At 36.5% G+C, this 24,478-nt stretch overlaps 3 protein-coding genes across 16 annotated transcripts; 1 reads left to right on the top strand and 2 right to left on the bottom strand.

Moving 5' to 3' along the window:
- Nucleotides 1–473: 473 nt before the first annotated feature.
- LOC107266773 (signal recognition particle 54 kDa protein) lies at nt 474–3,178 on the bottom strand. The gene is made up of 9 exons (XM_015737649.1): nt 3,101–3,178; nt 2,541–2,717; nt 2,221–2,450; nt 1,981–2,131; nt 1,722–1,870; nt 1,390–1,651; nt 1,196–1,304; nt 853–1,119; nt 474–775 (listed from the first exon to the last, which is right to left on the bottom strand). Exons 1-9 carry the CDS (start codon nt 3,176–3,178, stop codon nt 678–680), a joined length of 1,521 nt encoding a protein of 506 aa, XP_015593135.1. The 3' UTR covers nt 474–677.
- A 447-nt stretch (nt 3,179–3,625) lies between these two features.
- On the top strand, nt 3,626–6,755 carry LOC107266563. 2 transcript variants are annotated; one of them, XM_015737298.2, is made up of 4 exons: nt 3,626–4,070; nt 4,167–4,349; nt 4,417–5,569; nt 5,884–6,755. In XM_015737298.2, the coding sequence occupies exons 1-4, from the start codon at nt 3,834–3,836 to the stop codon at nt 5,964–5,966; spliced, it is 1,656 nt and encodes a 551-aa protein (XP_015592784.1). In that variant the 5' UTR covers nt 3,626–3,833; the 3' UTR covers nt 5,967–6,755. The 2 variants fall into 2 exon arrangements, with proteins under 2 accessions (XP_015592784.1, XP_015592698.1); XM_015737212.2 differs by having other exon boundaries at nt 4,417–6,755.
- Nucleotides 6,756–6,986: 231 nt separating this feature from the next.
- On the bottom strand, nt 6,987–20,354 carry LOC107266132 (oxysterol-binding protein-related protein 8). Of its 13 annotated transcripts, none has more exons than XM_025083046.1 (20): nt 20,338–20,354; nt 19,036–19,253; nt 18,600–18,761; nt 18,171–18,314; nt 15,379–15,513; nt 13,564–13,619; nt 13,238–13,468; nt 13,027–13,171; nt 12,667–12,888; nt 11,514–11,722; nt 11,252–11,430; nt 10,990–11,167; nt 10,779–10,875; nt 10,517–10,713; nt 10,321–10,446; nt 9,992–10,240; nt 9,755–9,922; nt 9,115–9,290; nt 8,801–9,043; nt 6,987–8,704 (listed from the first exon to the last, which is right to left on the bottom strand). In XM_025083046.1, coding segments are annotated over exons 3-20 (2,910 nt in total). In that variant the 5' UTR covers nt 18,754–18,761; nt 19,036–19,253; nt 20,338–20,354; the 3' UTR covers nt 6,987–8,703. The 13 variants fall into 13 exon arrangements, with proteins under 13 accessions (XP_024938814.1, XP_015592409.1, XP_024938731.1 ...); XM_015736923.2 differs by lacking the exon at nt 18,600–18,761 and adding an exon at nt 15,746–15,905 and having other exon boundaries at nt 20,338–20,353; XM_025082963.1 differs by lacking the exon at nt 20,338–20,354 and adding an exon at nt 19,643–20,331.
- Between the last annotated feature and the right edge of the window lie 4,124 nt (nt 20,355–24,478).

Here is a 24,478-nt window from a genome sequence, read left to right as displayed (position 1 = left end):
CCCCCCCCATCTAATGGATCGCTATGAACTCGATTTAAAAAAAAAAAGGATTCTTCGTCTCGCATACTGGAAGTGACATTCCAAGCGAGTACAATGACAAATTCCTTCCTTTCTATGAACTGGCAACAAAAACATCGAGATTTCTTACGAATACTTTCTAGTATCCCGAAACCATGAGATGCCGTACGATATTGAAAAAATCGAAATGTCCCAAATTCCCGGATAAAATTTCACGAGTCGTGCACCGTACAGGCTATTTTCTCTAACAATAAAAACCTTTTATGCATACAGCGAATAATAAATGAAATTATAACATTACCTACGTGTGACTTGGCCGTTCCTCTTTATATATATATATATATATAAAGAAGGGCGCGTGTGTGTGTGTATGTATCAATGAACACCGAATTGTTATGAAATTGTATAGTAGAATGGCATGAAAAAATAACGGTAGTACAGTAGAGAGAAACAAAACAAAGAAACCAGGATATAGGAGAAGGGACATAACGTGGACCCGCGTTTCTTTGTTTAAAAAAATGTAAGATGACACTGGCGGCGCCACAATTTGCAGCGATTCGATTTAACGGAGTCTCAATAACTTAGTTTCGACGTTGTCTTCTAGTTTGTAGGGCATGAGTTTGATTGTCGGCAGTGGTTGCGCTGCCGGGACCCTCGTCTCAGGATTTGCCTCCAAAACCACCCATAAGGTTACCCAATCCACCAGCAGCACCCTGCTGTAACTGCTTCATCATATTTTGAAGGCCGGACATGCCTCCTGGATGAAAATGAAAGAAGGTTGTAATGAACAGACAAAAATTGAGAAAATAATGCAAAGGGAATTATAAGACTAACCCATTTGATGTAATACACGCGGATCCATCATCTTGGCCATCTGCTGGTTTAGTTTTGCCATTTGCGTTGGGTTAACATTTTTTGTCAAATCCCCACCTCTGAATAATCCTTTGATGCCACCCATTTTCTTTACAACAGCTGCAAATTTCGTGTACTGAGCTATCAGGTCTTTTACTTCTTTCTCGGTGACTCCAGAGCCACGAGCTACCCTTACGATTCTTCCGGGTTGCTTACTGAATAGTTTAGCGCCATCTCGGTTGTCCAACTCTGGGAACAAATTAATGAAGTGTTAAAATAGTTTCGGAATTAATTTTGTTCATAAATTGTTTTAGGTATAATGTACCTCCGTCGTTCATACTATCCATCATGGTCATAAGTTTCTTCAGTCTGGCCATTGATTCTTGTTCGGTACCTTTTGACATAAAATCCTGACTAAATCCAGGAATCATACCCTGTAATCAAATGGATGCGATAATACGTATTGATACCTGCAGTGTTTGAAAGTAAATAGAATTTTTATCTAATTAGTACACTTACCATAATCTGTGAGAATGGTCCCATTTTCATTATGTTTTGAAATTGTTCATACATGTCGCGTAAAGTGAACTGTCCATGTTTAATTTTTTCAAGTAATTCTTCGTTGTCATCTAAATTGAGTTCATTGACCTTATCGATAAGACCTTCGATGTCTCCCATTCCCAGTAATTTACTGATAAACGGCTTTGTCTTGAACGGTTCCAGGTCATCTATATGTTCTCCAGTACCCACGAAAATCACAGGACTCTGTGTTGCTGCCACGCTATTTTAATATAACGAAATTAAACTTTCGTGATGGTAAAATGACGAATATTTGATTGTTAATTGCTTACGCAGAAAGTGCTCCACCACCCTTAGCATGCCCGTCCAACTTCGTTATTATAACGGATCCGACATTAACACGTTCTTTGAAAGCTTTTGCTTGAGCTTCACAGGCTTGACCTATCGTTGCATCCATTACGAAGATTATATTGTCTGGTTGCTGCAAATAGATTAAAACACCTTTTATGTGACACAGATAAAAATTCTACTGTTAACGAAACATACACTTAACTTTTATGGTGAAAAATTATTGTCCGTAAGTATACTTACCACAGCATTAGATACTTGCAACATCTCCTCGAACAATGACTCTTCTTGTTTATGCCTCCCACTAGTATCCACAATGATAATTTCATATCCCTCCTTTTTAAACATTTCTACACCTTCCTGGGCTATTACTACAGGATCAACTTCTGTATAACTGAAAAATAATTAATGGATTCAATATAAAAATGACAATAACTAATCTAGATTCTACCACATATAGTTAATGAAAGATATAAAAATTACCTTCCGTAAAATGGTATCCTAGCTTTAGTGGCATTTTGTTTAATTTGATCATAAGCACCAGCACGGAAAGTATCAGCACAAACTAAGCATGATTTCCAATTTTTCTTGAGATAGTGATATGCCAATTTAGTACAGGTCGTTGTTTTACCAGATCCTTGTAGACCTACAAACATAATTATGTTTGGTCTACCTTTAACCGGCTGGTAAGCTTTTACTCCAGGATCCACCAACTGCAAAGGCGTTATTCATTAAAACGTTATTCGTTGAATTATAGCTGTGTCTGATTAAAGTCCATTGTAGTTTCCATACAAATAACTTACTTTGACAAGTTCCTTAAAAACTGCACTCTGTATCATTCGCCTTTTATTAAGGCCTCCAGCCATATCATCAAAATCAATGACTGTACGTACATTTTCACGTAATTTTTTGACTAATCTAATATTAACATCAGCTTCAAGTAACGCCGCACATATTTCTTTCAGCATAGAATTCAACACCTATGAGAGAAACAGTACAATCAGTATTCTATAATAATGATGAAATTAAGCAAACAGAATAATGATATATGAACTGAAATATAACATATAGAAAAAGCGGAAGGTTTACTATGAGTCTCTAAATAATATCATGTCTGTAAAAGTTAACTAACTAAAAAACAGAAAATGTCTCAAGGCCTTTAGAGCAAGAAACGAAGGTTAGAACCTAGAGAAAATATGTCGACAATTCCATGTATTAACAAATCTAACGATATGTTATACAGGAACAAATAACAGTCGTGTGCCATCGTGTTTATCGAAAATCTAAATCATAATGAGCTTGCACTAATGATTCAATAATAAATTATGCCATCTGTTTACATCAAAGTGAGCAAAACTTTCACCTCTTCATTGATGACAGTTGCATTGCTGAGAGAACGTAAAGCGGACGTAATTTTACGTCCTAAGTCCGCCAAGACCATCTTCGCGGATTTGTATTACCGTACTAGTACACAATCTAACAAACCACAATGTATTATCAACTATTTAGATATTATTGTAGAAAAAGATGTGCCAATTTTGTCAGATTGGGCCAACACGGCATGGCGATCCTTCCGGTTCGACTAATCTTTGCCAATGGTTGCATAGGCGTCTTTGCTTCGTTTCCTACTAGGCGCTACGAGAGATAAAGACGTCTTTTCAATTCGATATAAATCGGTATTTTTATAAGTAATTTGTAGCGAGATGTAGTGCTAAACAGAACAATTATATAAATATGGGCAAAACATTATTGTAAATTGAAATATTAATTCAGAATCTTGTTATATTTTAAATAAATATAAGTAGTTTAATTTTAGGAAAAGACTCATGGTGCCATCTTTTCGCGAGCGAATGAAACGTGTGAAAGTTGTCAGCGCGTAGTTCATAATAGTGGATAGATCCACATTGTTGTTTGTTTGCTTGTCCAGAAATAATAACATAACATAACCCATCACCGGCTGTAGTGATTTATTACATTGTTTGAATGCATTGAATAAAACACTTTATGATATTATTCGTGACTGCTTCGTGAGTGATACACTTGAATCGAGAATGTAAATCATTTTTTGATTCAGTTCATGGTTGACAGTTTTTTATATGAGAATATCTGTCATCAAATGTCAAGTATTTCTTTCAAATGATACTATGACCACTACCAGACCAATAGATATGTCATTATCATTAGTATTAAAACAGGAATGTAATGATAATAGTCTCGAGGATGACGACGACGATATTAGCAGTGTCTCTACCATGCCATTGCCAGCAATTCCTGATAGGAATTTAATTGCGGCTGATGATCCCAACGATGAGTTCCTACGTCTTACTACCATGGCACGTTTTTTACTTCACTGTTAAATTTTAATCTGGTAGACACTTGATAGCTTATAGGCACAATTATTTGGTGGCTAATTGTTATATAATCAATAGGTGCGTGGTGTTTACTTCTCTTATCTGCAGAAGTCTCTATTGAGTAATTATGTTGTCTGCTGTACTCCCAATAAGAAGGATGTCACTCAGATCGATTTGAAAACATGTGCTGGACAGATGGAACTAAATGCAGTACGTGCATCCTTGGAGGCTTCCTTATATAGGCAAGCAATGCTTAAAATGGTGAGCTGATTATCAGAGATGCTCTGGTGCTATGTTTTAGCAATAACCATATAGGTTGTTAGTGTAGATTTCAGATATAAAGGCGCATACCTCCAGAAAGAAAGTGCACAAGAAGCTGGAAGCGTTTCTAAGTACACCTCCAAGTAAGGTCAGCATAGCAGTACAAACAGAGGAGCTTACATTGGAAAGATTTCAAACTCCAGATACAATAGAGAATAAACATCTTCAGGATTGTTCAGAGCTTTTAAACTCTGATGATTATACTCTTGCAAAAATATTACAAGCCAATCTGGAGCAGGATAGTCTAGACCAGAGGGTATCAGATCTCCTAAATGAAAAAGAGCATCCTGGAGGAAGAAGTCCTATGAAAAAGCCTTCATTGAATGCCTATTTAAAGTCTGAGGACTGTTCAAATGAGCTTGAGAAAGATCAAAAGTTGGCGACCGTCAAGTCCGAAATGGATAACCTAGATGATGAAGCCGGGACTTCTCAAACAAAGAACGATATTCATGAAATCTTTGGCATTGGTAACACGACTAAAACAGTATTGCAAGAAAATGACGATTCCCAGGATTCTTTACTCCAACACATGGAAGACATGTTCTGTGAGAGTGATGATAGCAGTGACTTGATGACCCTTATTGAAAAACATTCTGGAGTCACAAAAGCAAATATAGACCTAGAGATAGGTAAAATGTGTCCAGAATCAACAAAAGAATCTAAACCAAACGCCAAAAATTCGTACAAGGACAATACCGGAGCACCATCCGAATTGCATGCAAACAAGCGTAAGCTCAGCTTCAACAATTACAAAAGAATGAAAAAGCAAGCGACAGAGGGGACGCCGCTGTCGCAAGAAGAGACCCTTGAGGATAGGAAAAGGCGTAAGATCAGTAAAATATGGTTCGTGGAAAGGGTCCACCAGGTTTCAAAATTAAAAACAAGGATGACAGAGATCTCTATAACAAATTACCGTAAGCACGGTAGAATAAAGGCTAAGTTTCTGGAGCTCTTTGGGGAATCCGATGACGAGGATATGATGCCAGACTCGCCTATCTGCATTGAGGAACATTTGACTGCCTGCAAGGAGAGAATCGCACCCTGGGTAGTTAAGCATCTCATGCCGTTTTACAAGAAAAAGAGAATCAGCGACCGGACACTCTTTAAAGAAGTGGCCAAATTCATTGCTGATATGCTCATCATCGAGAACACTTTTCCCGGTCAGCCCTTTCACCAAATCATCTGTTGTTGTGCCTTGTTATTCAATCCTAACGTGACATCTGGCAGCATGCTATTGCTATTGTACACAATTAGAATTACTCTTATATACACCACTTTCTATAGCTCAGCAAAACGTACAATAGAATTCTTCAGTTGTATGACAAGCAGCACGTTGTTTCTGTTCTAGTTAATTTTTATTTCTTCTCATAGCATGGTAGAACTACTGTGCCTTGTTGTTCTTTATCACTTAACAACACTATCATTCTTCAATTTGTTCTAAAACTTCGCTGCGCATTTTGTTTTTATATTTCAGAGGAGAACGATGTTAGTAAGCACGTGCAGGACTACTTCAGGAACAAGAAGAGCATAAAGGCTAAGCCTGATATTTATATTTAAAATGTCAGTGGTACACAAATCATCATAAAATGTTTGTTCTTATTTTATGACGACTTGCTGTAACTATGTGCAATAGCAATAATAGTTTTCCTTAATGTGTACATAGCAGAGTCCAAGAACGGCATAGACACTAACTTGTATATATTTCTCGTCCACTATTGGAGAATTTATCACACTGCATAATAATAATTTTTATTAATAACAAAGAGTTCGGAAATCGTAGATAAGTAAAGCTACACTTTAGTTTTTACATTATTGCGTTAACGGTAGCTCTTCTGAACGCAAATGAGTTTACTCTCTATATTTCTTATTACTCTTTAATTTTTGAAGTTGTACAAATGATGCAGCGTAAACAGCTGAAGATAAATAAAAATGTAGAATATCCCTTGTATAAGGTAACAATATTAATAATAATAAGAGAGTATTCAAAGACTGACGTCATAACTCGGCTGAAAATATTTCTTTTCCCTTTCCGTTAACTTAATATTATTTACAGTAGCTTTTAATCAATTTTATACTGTTATGTAGCGAACAAGTTTGTATTCTTTTTTTAATATTTGAACATTTGACTATATCTCTATTGCCTACGAATTGTTTCAAGTACTTCATTTATCTAATTAACATTTATTCTGTCAGTTTATAGAATATGAATTATACACAATGTCGATCAATGAATTTGCGATAAATAAGTTGACAGCATGAACAACCAATGTCTCATAGTCGATCAATCAAATCAACATTATTGTGGGTTGAATATTTAATGACAAAGCAATAAAGAAATTTGTAAAACATCTGTATCCAGTTAATACAATAGACTGTGAAAACTGTTTGTTGTGATCCTTTGATAACAGGATAAAGTGTTCCCAATGAAACAAGTAGAATGGACTGTACAAAAATAAGTACTAACAATAATAAAAAATATAAATACAAAAGATTCAAGAAAAGAACGCAATACAAAAGATTTGGAGAAAAGTAAAAATGGAATAGTACAAAATCATAGCACAGAAGAGAAACAAAAAATATTTTTCCTTTTTTTATTATTATACGATAGAAATATGGTATGGTTTACATAAAATGCGAAGGCAGAAACAACAACAACTGAGATGCTCACGAAGATGCTAAAAAGGAGAACGCGTACGACTTTCGTACATTATACATGTTATACAACGTTATACCGATTTTACAAGGATTTTAGCGAATTCACAATAATTTGTGGTTTAAGTATTGTTCATTTGTCTTTATCATTGTTGTACATAATATATTTTAAGTTCATACATACTGCATGCAAATTGTATTACATACTTCACCTTGCGATTTGCATCATTATCACAATAAAGGTTTGCACCAAATACAATCTGAACAATAAATAGTCTCCAAAAGCTTTTGGAATGTTTGACGACTGCTGAGTTTTTCGAGTGGAATGGGTTTACAAATAGTACAAAAATGTACAAGGCGAAAAGAGAAAAGGAGCAATGACACAAGATTGAAAAATTGCAAGATACAAGGCAACATTTTCTTTTTTTTTGATGTTTCATTTTAACATTACTAGCGCCAAAGGAATAGAAATAAAGGAATTTCATAGTAACGTTATTGATATTATTACTATTAAATATTCTCTATCTCAATCTCTCTTTTTCGCATTCTCTCTCTATGTATCTTAAGGCTCGGTTATATCACACGCGTATAGCTCGCTGTTACCGACTTCTTCACTGGCACTCAAATGATTACACATACGCGTCTCCAGAAATTATTTCCGGTAAAAACTGTTAATTAAGTGTACGAACAACACTACGTGAAAGATGAATCAATCAGCAGATTCTTAATGGAACAGAGACGATTTCGTTCCTGTGATGCAGTTTCCTCGATGGACATTAATAAATTCTACAGCCACGCCCGACAGGCAAATTCCATAATTTTTCATATAGTAACTGTCTCTCATAACGACTGAAATTTTCTCTGATATTCTATGGTATAATTTGATTTAAATATTAAATGCCATAACTAGTCACAACCCCTTTACACAAAGAAAAACAAAACTGTAGTTCGTACAGTCGACAGATTTTACCTCATCTTTCCCCTCAAAAATTCATTGAACAAAATTAATCTTGATACGTGTATCTATTGTATCAGCAATATTTCACTAATCTATTCCTTAGGTATGATGATCAGTAATACTAGCAGCCACGGAAAAAAGGAGGAGACAAATGGTACAAACAAGAGAAGAAAAATAGGAAAACTTATCGCACTGCTAATTCGTATTTTCGTTGCGAGATTCCAAAATAGGATCTCGTCTTACATATGTACAATATTATGTATATTAAAAATGTTCAAGCTGTACCAGTGCAGATAAACTTGCTAGCCTACGGATAGGTAAGTATTACGCTACGTAATAACGTACGGAAATACGATTTGATGCACATTCCATCTGAATTTCGTGTACTAAAAACTATAACAGATTATCTCCTCATTTCTACACCGCTTTCAGCAATTATACAATTTTCTCTTCTCCACTTTTAAAAACATCCTTCATCTTCACATTGCCACGCGCGTCCCTTTCTTTCTTTTCATTTTCTTATTTTACCCGTTCATCCGAGCTTAACAAGTCTTCACGTAGGATTTCAAAACAACGTCACCATCCTCTAGGACAAATTCATTCAATGCCGGAATGGAAATACTGGCAGCATCTGGTGGGTGCTTGTTCCAGTGGCGGTAGATATCAAATGACAGACGATACTCATCTGTCGATAAAAGTAAAAAGTGAAACAGATAAGATCTGCAGAGACGTAGAGTGATATCATTGAATAGATTGATGAATTCATTTGAATTATGTTTACCATGTCGCTTTGGATCCATTTGAGGATACACCGTTCCAAAATTTCATTATATATTGCACGACGAAGACTACCAGGATGACGACTATGGTGTCTATGAAGTTCCTCGACATACCCACGTTGTAATTCTGTTCTCGTTGTCCACGTTGCCTCAATGCTAGCTGCTCGATGGACCGTTGAATTCGAGTTAACTTCTCATTGTGTTCCCCTAAGTGAGCTTCCATCTCCTTTACGACATTCAGCAGCCTAGAATCGATTAACTGATAAATAAGTATTAAATTTGATTGCTATATTAATTAAATAAAATGAAAGCTTACCGAGCAGTCGAACGTCTTCGCTTGCCCACGGACTGACTTGAATCTGAATGAAATTCCGCCGAGGAACTTCCGGAGTCATGGGCTGTTTCCGTTAATGGTAAAGTATTAGATAGTTGTCTTTTCGAGGACTTCAGCACCGAGAGAGAAGAGCGAGATTCAGCCTGTAGTAATGGCAGCTAGAAAGAAACATATCTTTATAGTCATTAATTGTCATCATCAAATTAAAAACTTCGTTTTTATAGAAGAAGCTAGCGAAAATAAGGGGTACTTCTCTACGAGGATTTCAACATTTTCTCGTTCTTGTTGCTTCCTGATACTTGAAAACAACTTTAATGAGATATGGATAAGACTAAGAGAAAAATGTAATGATAATAATGATACTATAAAATGCTCCATCGAGTAGTATTTATATAATTTAAACCCCGTAAAGCAGTCGGAAGATATTTTTAATGGTTGTGCCGTTTATTGCGGAAAATGCAAACATTATTTACAATCGGTTCAAGCAAATCATAACAGGAGTATAATACAGCCAATACAGAACTTCCAGTGCTCGAGGAATTCTTAAGGGACGTGGGTTATCTTTCTTTGTCATTTTTATCTAACAATGCCTTTTGAGAATCTTTTTTCGTAATTCCGGTACCTGTGATTGCGGCTCCGTTGAGACGATACTTCCTGTTCTCATGATAGGTGTCTTATGTCGTGTCTTGGTGCGCACCACATAATCATGCTCGTACTGCACAACGTCATTGCGTGGATCCCAGGGTCTTATATCAGCATGCTTGTACATCCAGTTCCCGGTGATGATATCCTGTAATTAAAAAAGAAATGTAATTGATTGTAACAACGGCCAAAATGATATACAAAAGCTGGTACCAACCTGGATAAAGTGCTTGGGTATCCATTCTTGACCAGAATTCTTACGTTCCTTGGCACGATCCCGTTGTGCCTCCTCTAGTTGCGTTTTCGCCTCTGTTGCAGCAATCTGATCGTCATTGTTTATAGCCAGAGTCACAGAGTGCCAGAGCTTTTCACTCTCCCATGCACCTTGATGTTCAAGAGGTACTGTGTACTTCTTTAGCCGCTTTCTGCGCACTTCAGGTATTGGATTGAAGAAAACACTCTCTTGCTGCATGGATTTGTAAGTGTTATATGAATCTGACACGCTAGATTATTGTATCTTATTAATTTATCTTGATCAATACCCACCCCTGTTCGCTTATCAGTTATCATTATCTGACCATCCCAATAGCCTGATATAGTAGCTAATGTCTCTTTTCCAAGTCGTATTCTGCCTACTACTTGATTCATCTGTTCTGAACCACCTAAAAATGGCTGAAATCAATAATAAATACGTGTTATCAATCATCTATAAGACACATGAGAATTCATATATTATGAATACCTTCAGCTTGAATTCGAGCTCGGTCTGATATCCGGTTTTTTCACAAGTTATATTTATCTTGCCACCTAATTCCATAGAGAGGGTTCCCATGAGGATTCCTTTACAATGAGCATATGGTATAGTCATTGTATAGTCCTCGCCTCTAGGAAGCATAGTCAGAACAGCTACACCATCAAGAACCGCCGAAGTTGAATTTCCTATATATAAATAATGACACAGTTATACGTACAGTTGATATACTTCTTTGACGCTTACAACTTACCATAGAATTTCGATTTGGCGATTATGGTGGCACTGATTGTAAATCCATCTTGTCGATTGGTCACATAAAATCCGGAAATTGGTGGATGATGCGACAACTGTAAAATGTTCATGAACATCGTTACAAGGGACTTATCGAATCATTTTATCATAATCATAATGGAGTAATTTTCAATCATTAAAGAGATAAAAACATTTGGAATTTAAATCACCTGTTCGGCTAAGTAAAATGTGCGTGATCCATTGGGATGTTGCCAATAGCAGCGATACGTTTCACCCAGTAATGGATTGTAAGGTTTTTTCAGACCCTGAGGTTTTTTGTAGAAACCAGAAAGATACCACTTAACGACGCCCTTCATACGAGTAAACGCATCGTCCTCGATTACAGCCCTGTTTCGAAAATATACTAGAGAAACTCCAAAGAGCGAAAACTCAAAATAATATATATTTATAGTTCGACCGGAGAAAACGTACTGGGACAGTAGATCAGCATGATAATACGAATCCGCAAGCTTCTCCAGGAAAGATCGTGGTTCCAATATAAAAGTAGGTAAAACCACCTTCGAAAGGTCCATACCAGGACGCACTTGTTTCACTAGAAACCAGATCAGGGATTTTTGCTCCTCTTGAAGTTCCGCCACGACCTCTCCTGCCTATATGAGTAAAGTATCATTGAATAAAACCAAAATGATATTTCAATTAAGAGAGTTAACTAATTAAGACTCCATCTACCCACCGAACCAAGAACTTCGTTTTCATTGGCCACGTAAGGCGTCTCATTGATTTGCTCAGGTTCATCCTCCTTGGCGGAGACTTCGGATTCGCTGTCAGACGCACTGATCTCAGCATCAGCGACGACTCCGTTCTCCGGCTGGCTGATGTCGTCCAGGTCTGTGTTCGAGGTGTATACAGGATCTAGCGTTACTATGTGATGGGTTTCGTACTCTAGGACATGGACAGAAGGAACGGTCATGCGTCTAGCAGGGGATAAGGAAAGCAGTGCACCAGCCGACGCTTGCGCTGCCGAAGAACGACAAGAGGAAGTAAGTGATGAGCCAACAGACTCTGGGAGGTCATTTCCGGTATCCGAGCACTCGGCAGAGATCGTTGAAACGACGGTTTCAGGATCAGTGACGGGTGTCGGTGACCTGGCATTAAGAAGTTGTTTCTCCCAGTAGGCGACGGCGTGATAAAGCTGTTGGAACATTGGCGTCGGCGACGGGCAGAGGTTTTTAGGATCGCGGATGACGACGACGCCGGTACCTAGAGGCTGGGGACAGGAAAGCAAGCGACGCTGCGGAGTGGACGGTGAACGCGGTGCATAACGCTTTAGGAATACGGAAGACGATTGCAAGGATTCTAAATTGTTAGTTGTGTCCGGTACAGCCGGTGCCAATTTTAATGGCGAGCAGCAACGAATAGATACAGCCACGTTAATTTATTTACTTTCGTTATGTCATCCGTCATGATGAAACAATACGAGTGTCAACCATCCTTCCGTTCGAACAACACAATTCGTACAAAGCGCGAACACGTATGTATCGCAAAAAATTTGACATACAAAAAGAACAAAATACGTTAACCTGCAACTGAATCTTTAACAGAGTATCCCTACACTCAGTTACATGACATTTGTCAATCAGCTAACTCAACCAATAATGTTGGCATCACTGTGAAGTGCGGGGATAACCTAGTCATTGTACTTTTCATTCAATTATTTTGTTCGTTCCCAGCATTTTTTTTTATGTTACAAAATCATTGAGCCTTTGACAGCTGTCAAATCTAAATTAGTATAGTCCAGTAAAATGTTTCTGTACCATTCGTTCTATTTTGCGATATTGAAAGACAAGTACTTGATTTCAAATAAACCTAATTTTTACAAAACTTACCATGGTCATCAAAATGCTTCTCATAATCCGCTTCGCTCCACTGTGTCTCATGTGTCGTAGTAGCGTCGTGTTGAGGTGATCTCGGAATCGCACTGGCCGATCGCACAATGAGCGATGAGCAACGTAGTGACAACTCAAGAGCGTCTAACCAGCACTTGCCAGCAGCCTGAGAGGGCGCCCTGAAGATGAGATAAGAAGTCGGCAGCGGCTGGACAACGGCTCCTGGAGCATAGGTACTTTTTTAACTGATTAGTGCATGGTATGACGAGTGAATGTTAATTAAACAATTGAATAATGGGTCACTGATAGCCGTAACAATTTAAATAATCGTTGCATTATTTTCCATCGACATTGACTTACCGATAGCTTCCTTTTCCGGTCCACGAGGCGCCCATATCGATTGCTCCAGAGGATGAAACAACTTGAAGCAGAAACCATCCTTCTTGCTTGGTCGCTCAATCACTTGGCAGGTGTTCAACAGTATTGTACCGACCCAATGATTGCTCTATAATTAATCGATCAGAAAAATACATGAAATGGAAACGCACCTGACAATCTATTACTTGTGTACCTTGATCTTAGGACTCTTGTATAGCAATAGTAAACCAGGCTTCAGTATGCACCACAGTTTTGTCCAGCTCTTGAGCGTACCACGGACTTTGAGCCAATCGCTCATCACAACCACCGTGGGATCTTTGAGCGAGCTCAATAGCTCATTGGCAACTCTTTTTTTCTCCATGCGGTAATTCTTTCTCTGAGCCTTGTAGGATTCCTTGCGTGTGAGCTTGTAAGTGTCCACGGACTGTAACGCAAGTCAGATGCATTAAAAAAAATGTTATTGATAAGCAATCATTATATTTTCTTTTTCCCTTCATCCGTCACGTTATAACTACCTACCTTGTCCGAAGAATTGTCTTGTACCTTGAGGCTACTCTCACCCATGGTAGACAAACCTAAAACAGTTAAAAGAAAACATCATCAAATGTTACAAGAAGACATTATAAAAGTACCACACACAAATATAACATTGGGTTAATCGCGTTATTTTCTCTGTGCTTTTTGTCTCTTTTATTAATGCTACAATTATAATGGCTAAGTCATTTAATCGATGAATGACCATGTGACGAAACCTATAAATCTTCTGGATACTATAGCTTCGCGTCTATAGTACATTAATTAAGAAATTAAATTACGCCAGATTTCTTCAACAAATGGTACTTTAAACACTTCCGGTAAAATAGGAATACCCTCTTTACTCCTAATCGCTTTCACTGGTTAGACTTGAGTCGAATAATGAAAAAAAACATCAATAATGAAAATAAATCTATTAGAAATTTTTTTCTATGACGTAGCTTACACAGTGTCTTATGCCCCTGAGCCAAATTGGGCTCGCTGTGAAATATTCTTCCGACTCGTGAGCGCAACTTCATTATTAATCGGTCGATCTACGGATGTTATTGGTAACAGTATAGAAGAAAACAATAGTATTAAATAAAGATAATACAAAAAAAAGAAACAAACGTTAAGACAACTTGAAAGATCTACGTAATCGATACTCTCAACGGCATAAAAATGAAACGTGGAGAATATTTCCAATTATTCGATACAATTCAATGACGAGACTGCCTTTATTTTTATACACATTGATATAGATAGTATGTTATCTAATCACTAAGCTAGCCCTTATCATAATTGTCCACGTTTAACTTCTCGATCAAATTCTTAACATCTCAGAAATTGAACACCCATAGCACGTGTAACACTCGATCGAAGCGTTCATTATTATTAACGATTCAAACAAGTACAGTGAGATCGACTTGATTAATTAAAAACAATACAATCTTTCTATACTTTCTCTCAAAACACATCACTGTAGAGCAAATGATTATTAAGCTTTTAACATTAAATGACTGACAACATCGTTTTCCGACAATGCAAATATCAGGACTGTAGTGCGGATAAATAAATAACCATTCTTGATCGTAGACTCAATGCCGAAGGCCATGGGTCACTAATGTCATAACATGTACGTATTAGCATTACATTTATGTTTCATAATCGTATAATTAACGCAGATAATAATAAAAGTCATGGTAGTCCATGTATGTTCTGTGTCAATAAAATAATATACTCTCCGTCATATTCAATGATATGACATTACAGTAATATATTAAATGTAATACTATTTTCCATATTTAAGGTATTAGCATGAATATCATATTCCAATTGGACTGCTCAAATAACAATAATACAGTAAATGGACAATGATATTCTACATCATGACAGTTTACGTAATTGACACAAATTGACATTCACCAGTAATCAACGAGTATTTCCTGACGAATTCTACTGGTGCTCCTTTCGTAATTTTCATATAGAATTGAATCTAGTAAAAGAAAGAAAAAAAAGAAAAAAATTAATAAATTTTTCACCATTCACAGTCTTTGACTCAGACTATTATTAATAAACGACGCTCGTACCACCGACCGTCATTTGAATTATCAATGAATGCGATGAGTAAGGAGATTCGCACGTGTGCCTAAGAAGCCATTCGTACGATGCTTAATTCTTATAAAGTATATCAGGCATAGGCAGTAAAAAAAATAGAAAATGGTGCTCGGTAGAAACAATTTTTCTTCCCTAAAAGCTGCTTTGTGTAATTAGTAGTATTGACCTTCCTTAATATACAAATATTCATTTACAATATTTTACCTGGTGACGGCGGTGCGGCGGTGCCGCTCACGACGTTCGTGCACGTCGTGAGCGATTCAGAGGATGGTAGCTTCGGCAAAGGCACCGCTTGGACCTGAACACTGCCACGGCGAGGTCGTCGGTCGTCTGCTGCTGCTGCACGTTTATTAAAAGATGTTACATATCCGGATTAGGAGAAATTTCAAATTTTGTGTGTATTACTGTACTCTCCGGTGTCACCGCGTGTTGCAACGGTAACTGGTTAGTTGATCGATTTTGAGTATCGATTCTTAATTAAATATTAGAAGAAAAAAAATGTACAGCCAAAACAAAGGTTATTAAAATAAATTTAGCTAGACGACGATGACGACGACGACGTATTGCTTACCTCGTTTGACACCAGCTATGGATCTTATCCATTTGCCCATCTTTAACTTGTCGTCATGTCTTTTACGTAGATTTTTAGGCATTGATGTCTGATTAAGTCAAAGTTGGTTATTTCAGCATTAGGATGCCCGTGGATCATGCACGATTAATGTATAATAGTTCTAAGAAAGCATAATAGGAGAACAAATAAGTAAAAATAAATTTCACAGATAGCTAACGTAAATTAGACTAGCTGAAGCATAAAGTTTTTGGATATGCATAATTTCAGTTTTTTTTTTTACTGAGTGAGAGAGAAAGATAATTAATAAAAATTTGAATTTTATACGAGAGATGTTCAAGTACACGGTGTTCATTGAAGCCCGGGTGCTCTATTTGTCCACGACGACGTTGGACGAGGGAGAAAAGATTGTTTATGTATAAAAGTAAAAAAAAAAGGAAAGAACCTCCTTTCAGCAGGTACAAATGGGTTGGCTTATCACGAGGAACTAGCGTAGTAGGCGAACTAGGATAGCACATATCGATTTCCATCTTTACCACTGACAGCCAAGCCTCGCCGAGCAAACCCTGGGTTGATCTATATTAATAAGTGAATTACTTTATCCGTCTCTTCTATAGTATAGCGACCTTACCTTTACACCAGGTCGAAGTATACATTCGCAAACGAATATTGGAAAGCAGTAAGGTCGAAGACGAACACGACTCAAGGTGCAAATATCATGCCGGAAAGCGTGGAATCGTCAAGTGGGTTACTGGCAAATTAGAATATGGATGAGCGGTATATCAACATATTTTTTCTCTATTTGCTTTCTCACGCCGGTAAAATGATATACGCGGTTCAATAAATACGGTATAAATAGAAAAAAATGAAACAAAAAATGTAGCCCGACCTAATTTTATAAATAATACAAAGACTGATGATGTAACTTTTACATTAAACTGCGCACTTACTCGGCTGTTCGTTTGAGACTATTTTGGAAGCTTTCTACTAACGTCCCGATACTCCTATAAATGCCTAGGCATTATATGCATATGGGTTTATGTATTAGAATACTCCTCGAGGCACAATTCTTAATGCAGCATGACTCTGCGTACTAGTATGCGGTGTTAGACAAATGAAATTCTTGGCAGTACAACTGGCCAGACTGATTTTGTAATGGACGTTTCGTCGTGCTGTGTTTTTGCCATCTTAAAGTTTTATTCAGCATAAAAATATATCGGTAGGTTTGTTAATAAGTTAGCACATGTTATACTGGACTTTACGTTGTTATCAGTGTCTAGGCATAAGGCGTTAAGAACAATAAAAGCCACGTCGCATCGTTTATGGGACCTACGGAGTTAAGGAAATATATGAAAACCTTGAAGAGACGAATTCGTATTTAACAAAAAAAATAAAATTAGCTTACTCATTCAGTAAGAAAAGTCGGACTATCATTTAAGTGTAGAGTATGTCAGAAGCTATTAATAGGAACGATAAAAAGCATCCATGAGGATATACAAAGTAGAGGATAATTAATAACCACTTAACTGGCACGTGTGCAATAGCACGTTCAAGTGTGTCCTGGCCCAAATTGGCAAGCGGGTGCGCGATTGATGCGTAATAGGGAATGATTTGACGCAAGAGAGCCGAGCTGACAATATGGGCCAGAACACACTTGTGATGTGCTATTGCGCACGTATCAGTCAAATAGTTAAATTATCTACAGGATACGCGTGTTCAGTTTTTATCCCATTTTTCCTCGTGCTCGCAATCTCATTACTGTCTCGTGGATTGCTAGGAAAGAACTGTTTCGCAATGTCATAACAGCTTGCTACCATTGTTTTTGCTATAGAATATATATGTTTTCGTTAATAGGTATTTATGTCATTAGATGCGCCATTCGTGTAATACAGGTAAGAAAAAAAAAAGAATGAAAAAAATACAGAATACGTACACAAAACGTTTTATACACATTAGTTTTAAGTCTATCTAGCATTATAGTTCACGTACAAACAGATCATAGTGATAAACAGATTAAGTATATACACATGTATGATATTACACATCAAGGAGATAGTAGTAAAGCAAAAAGTCACAATGATCACAAAGCTTTGTGGGACTTTGTGTTTGACAGCTATTGAGCACAGTGAGCATTAGCGATATGATGGAATCAGCATATAAGTTCTGGAAGGGTTTAAAATGCCATATAGTTTGTGTCAGACCCAGAACATATGAGGTTTGTGACCCTGTTTATCAATATCTTCTTGGTGTTATGGGTTTTACATGTATGGTAAGACTAATCTTTTGTAAGAGACAAAATTTTATTACGCTACTTAATTTCCTTTAATGTTATCTCCTATTTTACGTCTTTATCATAGCTAAGTGACATTTGGATTCATGTTAAAATACTGGTATAGAGAGATTTACAAAGATATTATTGAGTACTTACGACTACTCAGTGACCTGCTGACATTTGGTGGTGTCATGGTTTTAAATGACTCTGTTGCATTGCCAACTGATACCGAATGAGATTCTGACTGAGAACGACGGTCTCCACCAGGAACCATGATTGGTTGAGAGCTCATACTTGTTCCTGAAAAATAATAATAGTTATTATATATGTTGAAAATATTGTTTTGTTTGAGAAAAAGTTTTTTTTTAATAACAGAGTGAATTGATATACTCATGCAAGCTTATACTGTTATAATCAGTAAAATATAATCTTATGTATTACCAAATATTTATTTATTACCAAGTGCCTGTAATTATATTTTGTAAATAGGATTCGTGATACAATTAATTTCAAATGATGCATGCTGACTTATTTTATGTAGAATATGCTCTATGCTTTCAAAAACAGTTAAGAGAGTTTTACTACCGCAATCTCTCTTCTCAGCTCCTTTCTTAATGTACTTGCACAACTCAACAAATCTCCATGTACTATTCCACTGCTGGAGCCAGAATTTTGTTGCGACACTGTACAAGTAGGTGTTACAAAGCAAACTAAAGTAAATCGCACATACATTTTTCATCTAAAAGCCTAAGTAAAATATAACAAGAAGAGCATTAGCGTAGAAAACAAATCAGAGTTAAAAAACAAATAAAATAAAAGAATATAACAAATCATGCAATAAAATACTTTAAGTAAACACAAAAAGTATAACACCCATAAAGATACCAAATATTAATCACGTTATGAAAAAGTTCACACTGTCAAAATTTGCATAAGTCCGATCACCCCGAAAATAAAAGGAAATAAATGATATAGAGGAGAAACTAAAGCGAAAAACACACCCTAAAAAAAATCAACTCACCAAAAAGAATTGCGTGATCCTCCAACAAATCCTATCCACACCCAGTGTCAATAGACGTTCACCAATCAATTAAGACGGATCGATACGGTAGATGAGCATGGCGAACATCCATACCGAAAATAAAACTCCACTGTATGTTCAGCAGCAGTGTCGCTTATGGTACTCTCGAGAGAGAGGCAATTAGTAAATGGCACTTCTTTTTGGAATGACTTACGAACCTTTAAAAAGAAAATGTAATGCATCATTCCATTAGTAGTCTTAATTTCCAAAAAATATGTACTAACAAAGATTACAAAAATCACAGTTTGATTAGCACGAGTAAAGAATAATACAAGAAAAAGCGCGAATAAATCTAGCAATAAGAAAAAATGTGGAAATAAAAGTTGCATTAATTGAAAGAATTAAAATAAAAAAAGAGAAGAGTCTGCAACGTTGCGCATCCATCCATTTACGTCACGCATGTTAACATAAAACATACTCGTCATCGATGGAACAGAGATAGTAGACCAGAAACGAGAAAAAGAAAAAGAGAAAACAAGATAATCATTAGAGGACCGAAGACTCAAAACTCTCTAACGATTTTTTTTGCATGAAGTTTCAAGTGTACCTTGATCCAGGATATCAGGAAGGTATAAGGATCCAAATGGTGTATTCGAATTTCCAATAATTTATCCTATCACAGAGACGGAACACTGCAGCGGGATACTGCGACATTCCTGGGGCCGGTTACTTGATGATAGCTTAAGTGAGGAAACGCACTGGGTGATCATGGTCAAGGGCTTTAACAGTCAATCTCAGAAACTTAATGATGAGGTATCGAGAATCTTTGTACTAATTGAATTATTATCATAGACGATTTCCACTGTAATAACAAGCGATAATCCCTGTATTCGCGCACGGACACTCGCGAAGCACTGACGATGCACGATTGATCTTCTCGGGTATAGTAGTACTAGTTTTCTTTTTTTTATACAGTGAGGGCTTTTGCGCCACGCCAAGTTTCTACATGAAATGCGCCTTCCTTGTAGATGACGCAGTGAATGCCAGAAGCTCCTTGTGGGGTTTTATGTTGATGATAATTGGGAATTTAAACGTGGCAAATATTTGATGGTCGTTGGTATCCACTGTCGGTATATTGCTGTTGGATTTAAGGCGGTGATTAAGGTTTACGATCAGGGACCGTAACCGTAATTGAAACCAAAATGAATAACTGATAATAACCGGAAAAATAAAGAACCGAAACCGAAACTGTTAACTGGAACGTATTTCATTAATAATAGCAGAGATGAGTAGAGAGATTACCAGTGGGCCGATTTTCTTGAAACCAATATATTTTAGTGCCGACGCGCCATCTGAGCGGAGGCCCGTTGAACTTTACCCACGTTCTTGATTAGTCGAGTATATATAGATATATTACGCATGATATTTGTGACTCCATGTGTTCCTATGTTTAGGTAGAAACAACCTGAAAAAAAGAAACTGAAAATTAATAAGGAAAAACAGAAAATAAAAAATCGTTACCAAAAACTATCTCTCTTTAAGACCGAAACCGAAATCTATTAAATTCGAAAACTGAAAACCGTAAACAAAAAATATCGAATGAAAAACCCAAAACCGCAAACTAAAACCAAAATTCAGGCTTTAACCATTGTGAACACCACCTGCGTGAAGTTGGCCGTCCAACTTTTATTTTTTAAACTTTTTTTTATTCTAATCGTTTGATAGTCGTTCGATAGTGTTTGAAAGTCTTCTAAAAACGTTTGATAGTCAATAGTTTTTTTTAGATATCAGTGTCGCGTAAATCACAAGACTCTTTCTAAAGAATATTATGGCTCTCTGGAAAAAGCCTTGGAATTCAGGTCCTGTATTTTCAAGATCAATTGCCAAAATCGCTGCATCGGACAATACACACAGTATAATCACCTCGGCTTTCATATTTTTATCGAATTAGATGTGCGAAACAACGTCAACCTCAATCATGGGTTGCATTGTAAGTTGCAACAGCTTCCAAAAACGCTAAAGTTTCAAACGGTAAACGAATGTCATGACGAGTATAGGTGCGTTAATTTCATACAAAACTATCAGAATTAACATATAACGAAATATTTGTACACCTTCTTCATTTCAATTATAATTTTTATTTACGAGACTTAGAAAATAGTGTATAATGTGTATGTATTATTGATTTTATTAAGTATCCTAATGTGTTCTGCATTGCTTCTAGGCTCGTTGGAATTATCGCATATACTCCAGGTTGTATCATATTGCCTGCGAATCAGTGGAAGATGGCAACTATACGACGATCTCCAAAAAAAAATATTATCATGTGCAATAGAGACAGAAATAGAACCGCACCTTGTGGTGTACGTGCGCCAGCATGCCATACAGTAGCGCGCAATTGAAGTGGAACACTTGAATTTTTGTGTATCTCTACGAAACTATGACCGATTTAAAAAAACCAAAGATATATTTTTTAGGAAATTTCCTTCCCGTTCGAATGGTAAAGGTTTTATCCCGATCGGATACAAAATGGCCGAATGGCAGGGGTTGGAGTGAAAAAGTGCATTTTGGAACTTTTTGAAAAATTCGAGATCTAGTAGTTCCGGAAGGAAATTTATATTTCTAATTAGGGCAAGAAAGAGAGCATCCTTCGGCATTAAAAAAACACCCCAATTGAACCCCTGTAGGATCACTTTAGGGGGAGTTACACCCCCTTGAAGTGAAAACACTTAAATAGCCATAACTTCCGAACGCGCCGGCCAATCTGGTCCAGTTTCTGCATGATATCATCTTTAATGATACTGCAGATTCTCACAAAATTATTGTTCTCGGAGATGATCCCGTGACGGAGATCTCGAGATTTCGCAAGCGCACCCGAAGCTTCCCCGCCATTTTTCATTAGGAATGCGATGATACAACAAATTAAATTAAACAAACAAAGACAAATTAAAACTTCTTAATTCTCTGAATCAATTAGACTAATTACTGGCACATGTCCCCTTGAGGATAAAATCATCAAGGAAAGGAAGGAAGTTCCGGTGCTATTATACTTTGGCTTCTTTATTGCGCTACTGAGGCCTGACTGATTGTGATCTTACTCACCGAGATATTCATCGTACCACGAGTGACGTGCAGTGTTGTGCATGAAGCAGCAATGACTACGTTTCCATCGTACATGATTTTAGAATGATTAACCAATAATGTGCAATATTTGAGAAGAAAACAATAGCAACGTACTCAATGAGCCGCAGCACAGTCGGTGTGCCCGAACAGACCGATCGTCAAGTGGAACTCTTCAAGTGGAACGCGTATGCCCCACTCTGACAACTCTATGATGTTTATTATGAAATTAGGTAAAAGAAGAAATTAAACAGATATACAATGTACAATCTATTTTATTATTTACAACAATGTATCAATCTTTGTTTAATCGCTTATCACACAGTTTACAAAACGTTACTCAGTCGCTGAGTTATATAGATTCAATATAGACATAGGCTATTTATTATTTACATTCCTACAGATATATTTCTTTTCGGTGGCAAATGTCTGGCCCGCGTCGAATTCGAATTAGCGCACGTATGCTAAAACGAACAATTATACATGCTAAATTTCAATATAAATATGACATTCGAATATACATCCAATATACTCATGCATACAATTACACACATCACACGACACGTTCAACGTGAATTTTGAAGATTCAATATTCAATATAGCCGCACTTGGGTCACTTTCCTTCAATTGGTCGAGAGTTGAAATTTTTAAGAAACTCCCCTCTCTCTCTCTCTCTCTCTCCCCCTCTCTCTCCCCCTCCCCCCCTCTCTCTCTCTCTCTCTCTCTCTCTTCCCTCTCTCCCTCTCTCTCTCTCTGTCTTTCGAGAGTTGAAATTTTTAAGAAACTCCCCTCTCTCTCTCTCTCTCTCTCTCTCTCTCTCTCTCTCTCTCTCTCTGTTTCATGCTTCTCATTATTTTCTAATCCCTCTAATATAATTATCAAACAATTCTAATCACCCAGTGTGCGATCAGTCATCACATACAATCACCACAGGAGAAAATCTCACTAAAATCTCGCCCGCGAGAACAAAGAGAAATTAAAACAATAGTTAAAAATCTTTAATATTTCAATGTAAGATGTCCCTTTGGTACATCACCTAGCTAAACATATTGTCACTCGCCACGACTGTCATCTGCAGCGCAATGACCAAGAAATTTTTGTTCTTTTAATAATTTTTGAAAAAAAATAAAATAAAAAACCATTTTACCTGAAAGATAAAAAACACGCATTGTCAAAATTTACCACACTAAATACGACAGCCGACAGGATGGACGGATGGCTGACATGTATTCACGAAGACCAAAATGATGTCTCGAGTTACTTTATTGGTAAATCAAACAATGGAGCGACTAATTAAAATATAAAATAACCCTTCTTATTTGTATTTTTATTTCGATCTCGTTCTTCAAGATTAAAATGCTCTCGTACGCGAGGGACAATATTTATTTATACCATTTCATATAATATATATGTATATATATATATATATATATATATATATATATATATATATATATCATTCAAGTCAGACATTCACGTGGTCTCCGCCCTGATACTCATTTTCAAAATTTACTAATTAGGATACGTCTCTAATATATGCATAAATATCCTCATACATAAATATTGCATGTCTTTGTTCTCGTGTATTAGGTATACAGATACATATAAATAGAAACGTATAACATCCTCGTAAAGGTGGGTGGATGAATTACGTTAATTTTGTATGTTTATATATATATATATATATATATACATATAGTATGAGTGTGTTTATGTATGTAATATAATAAATCGTATTTTTCTTTGGCACATCTCCTCGACTAGGATTATACGGTCAGTGCGGACGTGTATTGTTACAGGCTTAGGCTCCAGATACTCAACGGATTAGAGAATGTTATAAATATTCCATTGGTAAAGTAGCGGCCATTTTTCATTTTTTTTTGTTTTTCTTATCTAATCTTATTACACGTACACTTTCCGTATGTTTATTTATTTCCACTTAATTAAAGTATCTCGCGCGACACTCTAAACACTTTAAAATTCCCGCGATTTTTTTTTTACGATAACGACAATTGTACAATTGTCGTACCCTGACTAATCGTCTAGAAAACTTATAAGCAACGTAAAGGTCTGTTAGTACCTCTTATATATGTATATATATACATATATATATGTATATATATACTATATATATACTATATATACATATATATATGTATATATATACTTATATATACATATATAAGAGGTATAGCGGTATATACAGGGTGAACCACGAATCGTGATCAGTAGAGATTACTTTGTTATTAGCAGTTCGATCGAAAATGTTTTTATCAGCTTTTGCATGGTTTCAAGAGAGCTTTAACGTGATAGTGAAAAATTA

Source organism: Cephus cinctus, unplaced genomic scaffold, assembly GCF_000341935.2.
Source record: "Cephus cinctus unplaced genomic scaffold, Ccin1 Ccin1_scaffold0005, whole genome shotgun sequence".
Taxonomy (NCBI): Eukaryota; Metazoa; Arthropoda; class Insecta; order Hymenoptera; family Cephidae; genus Cephus; species Cephus cinctus.
This window is presented reverse-complemented; position numbering and strand designations above follow the sequence as displayed.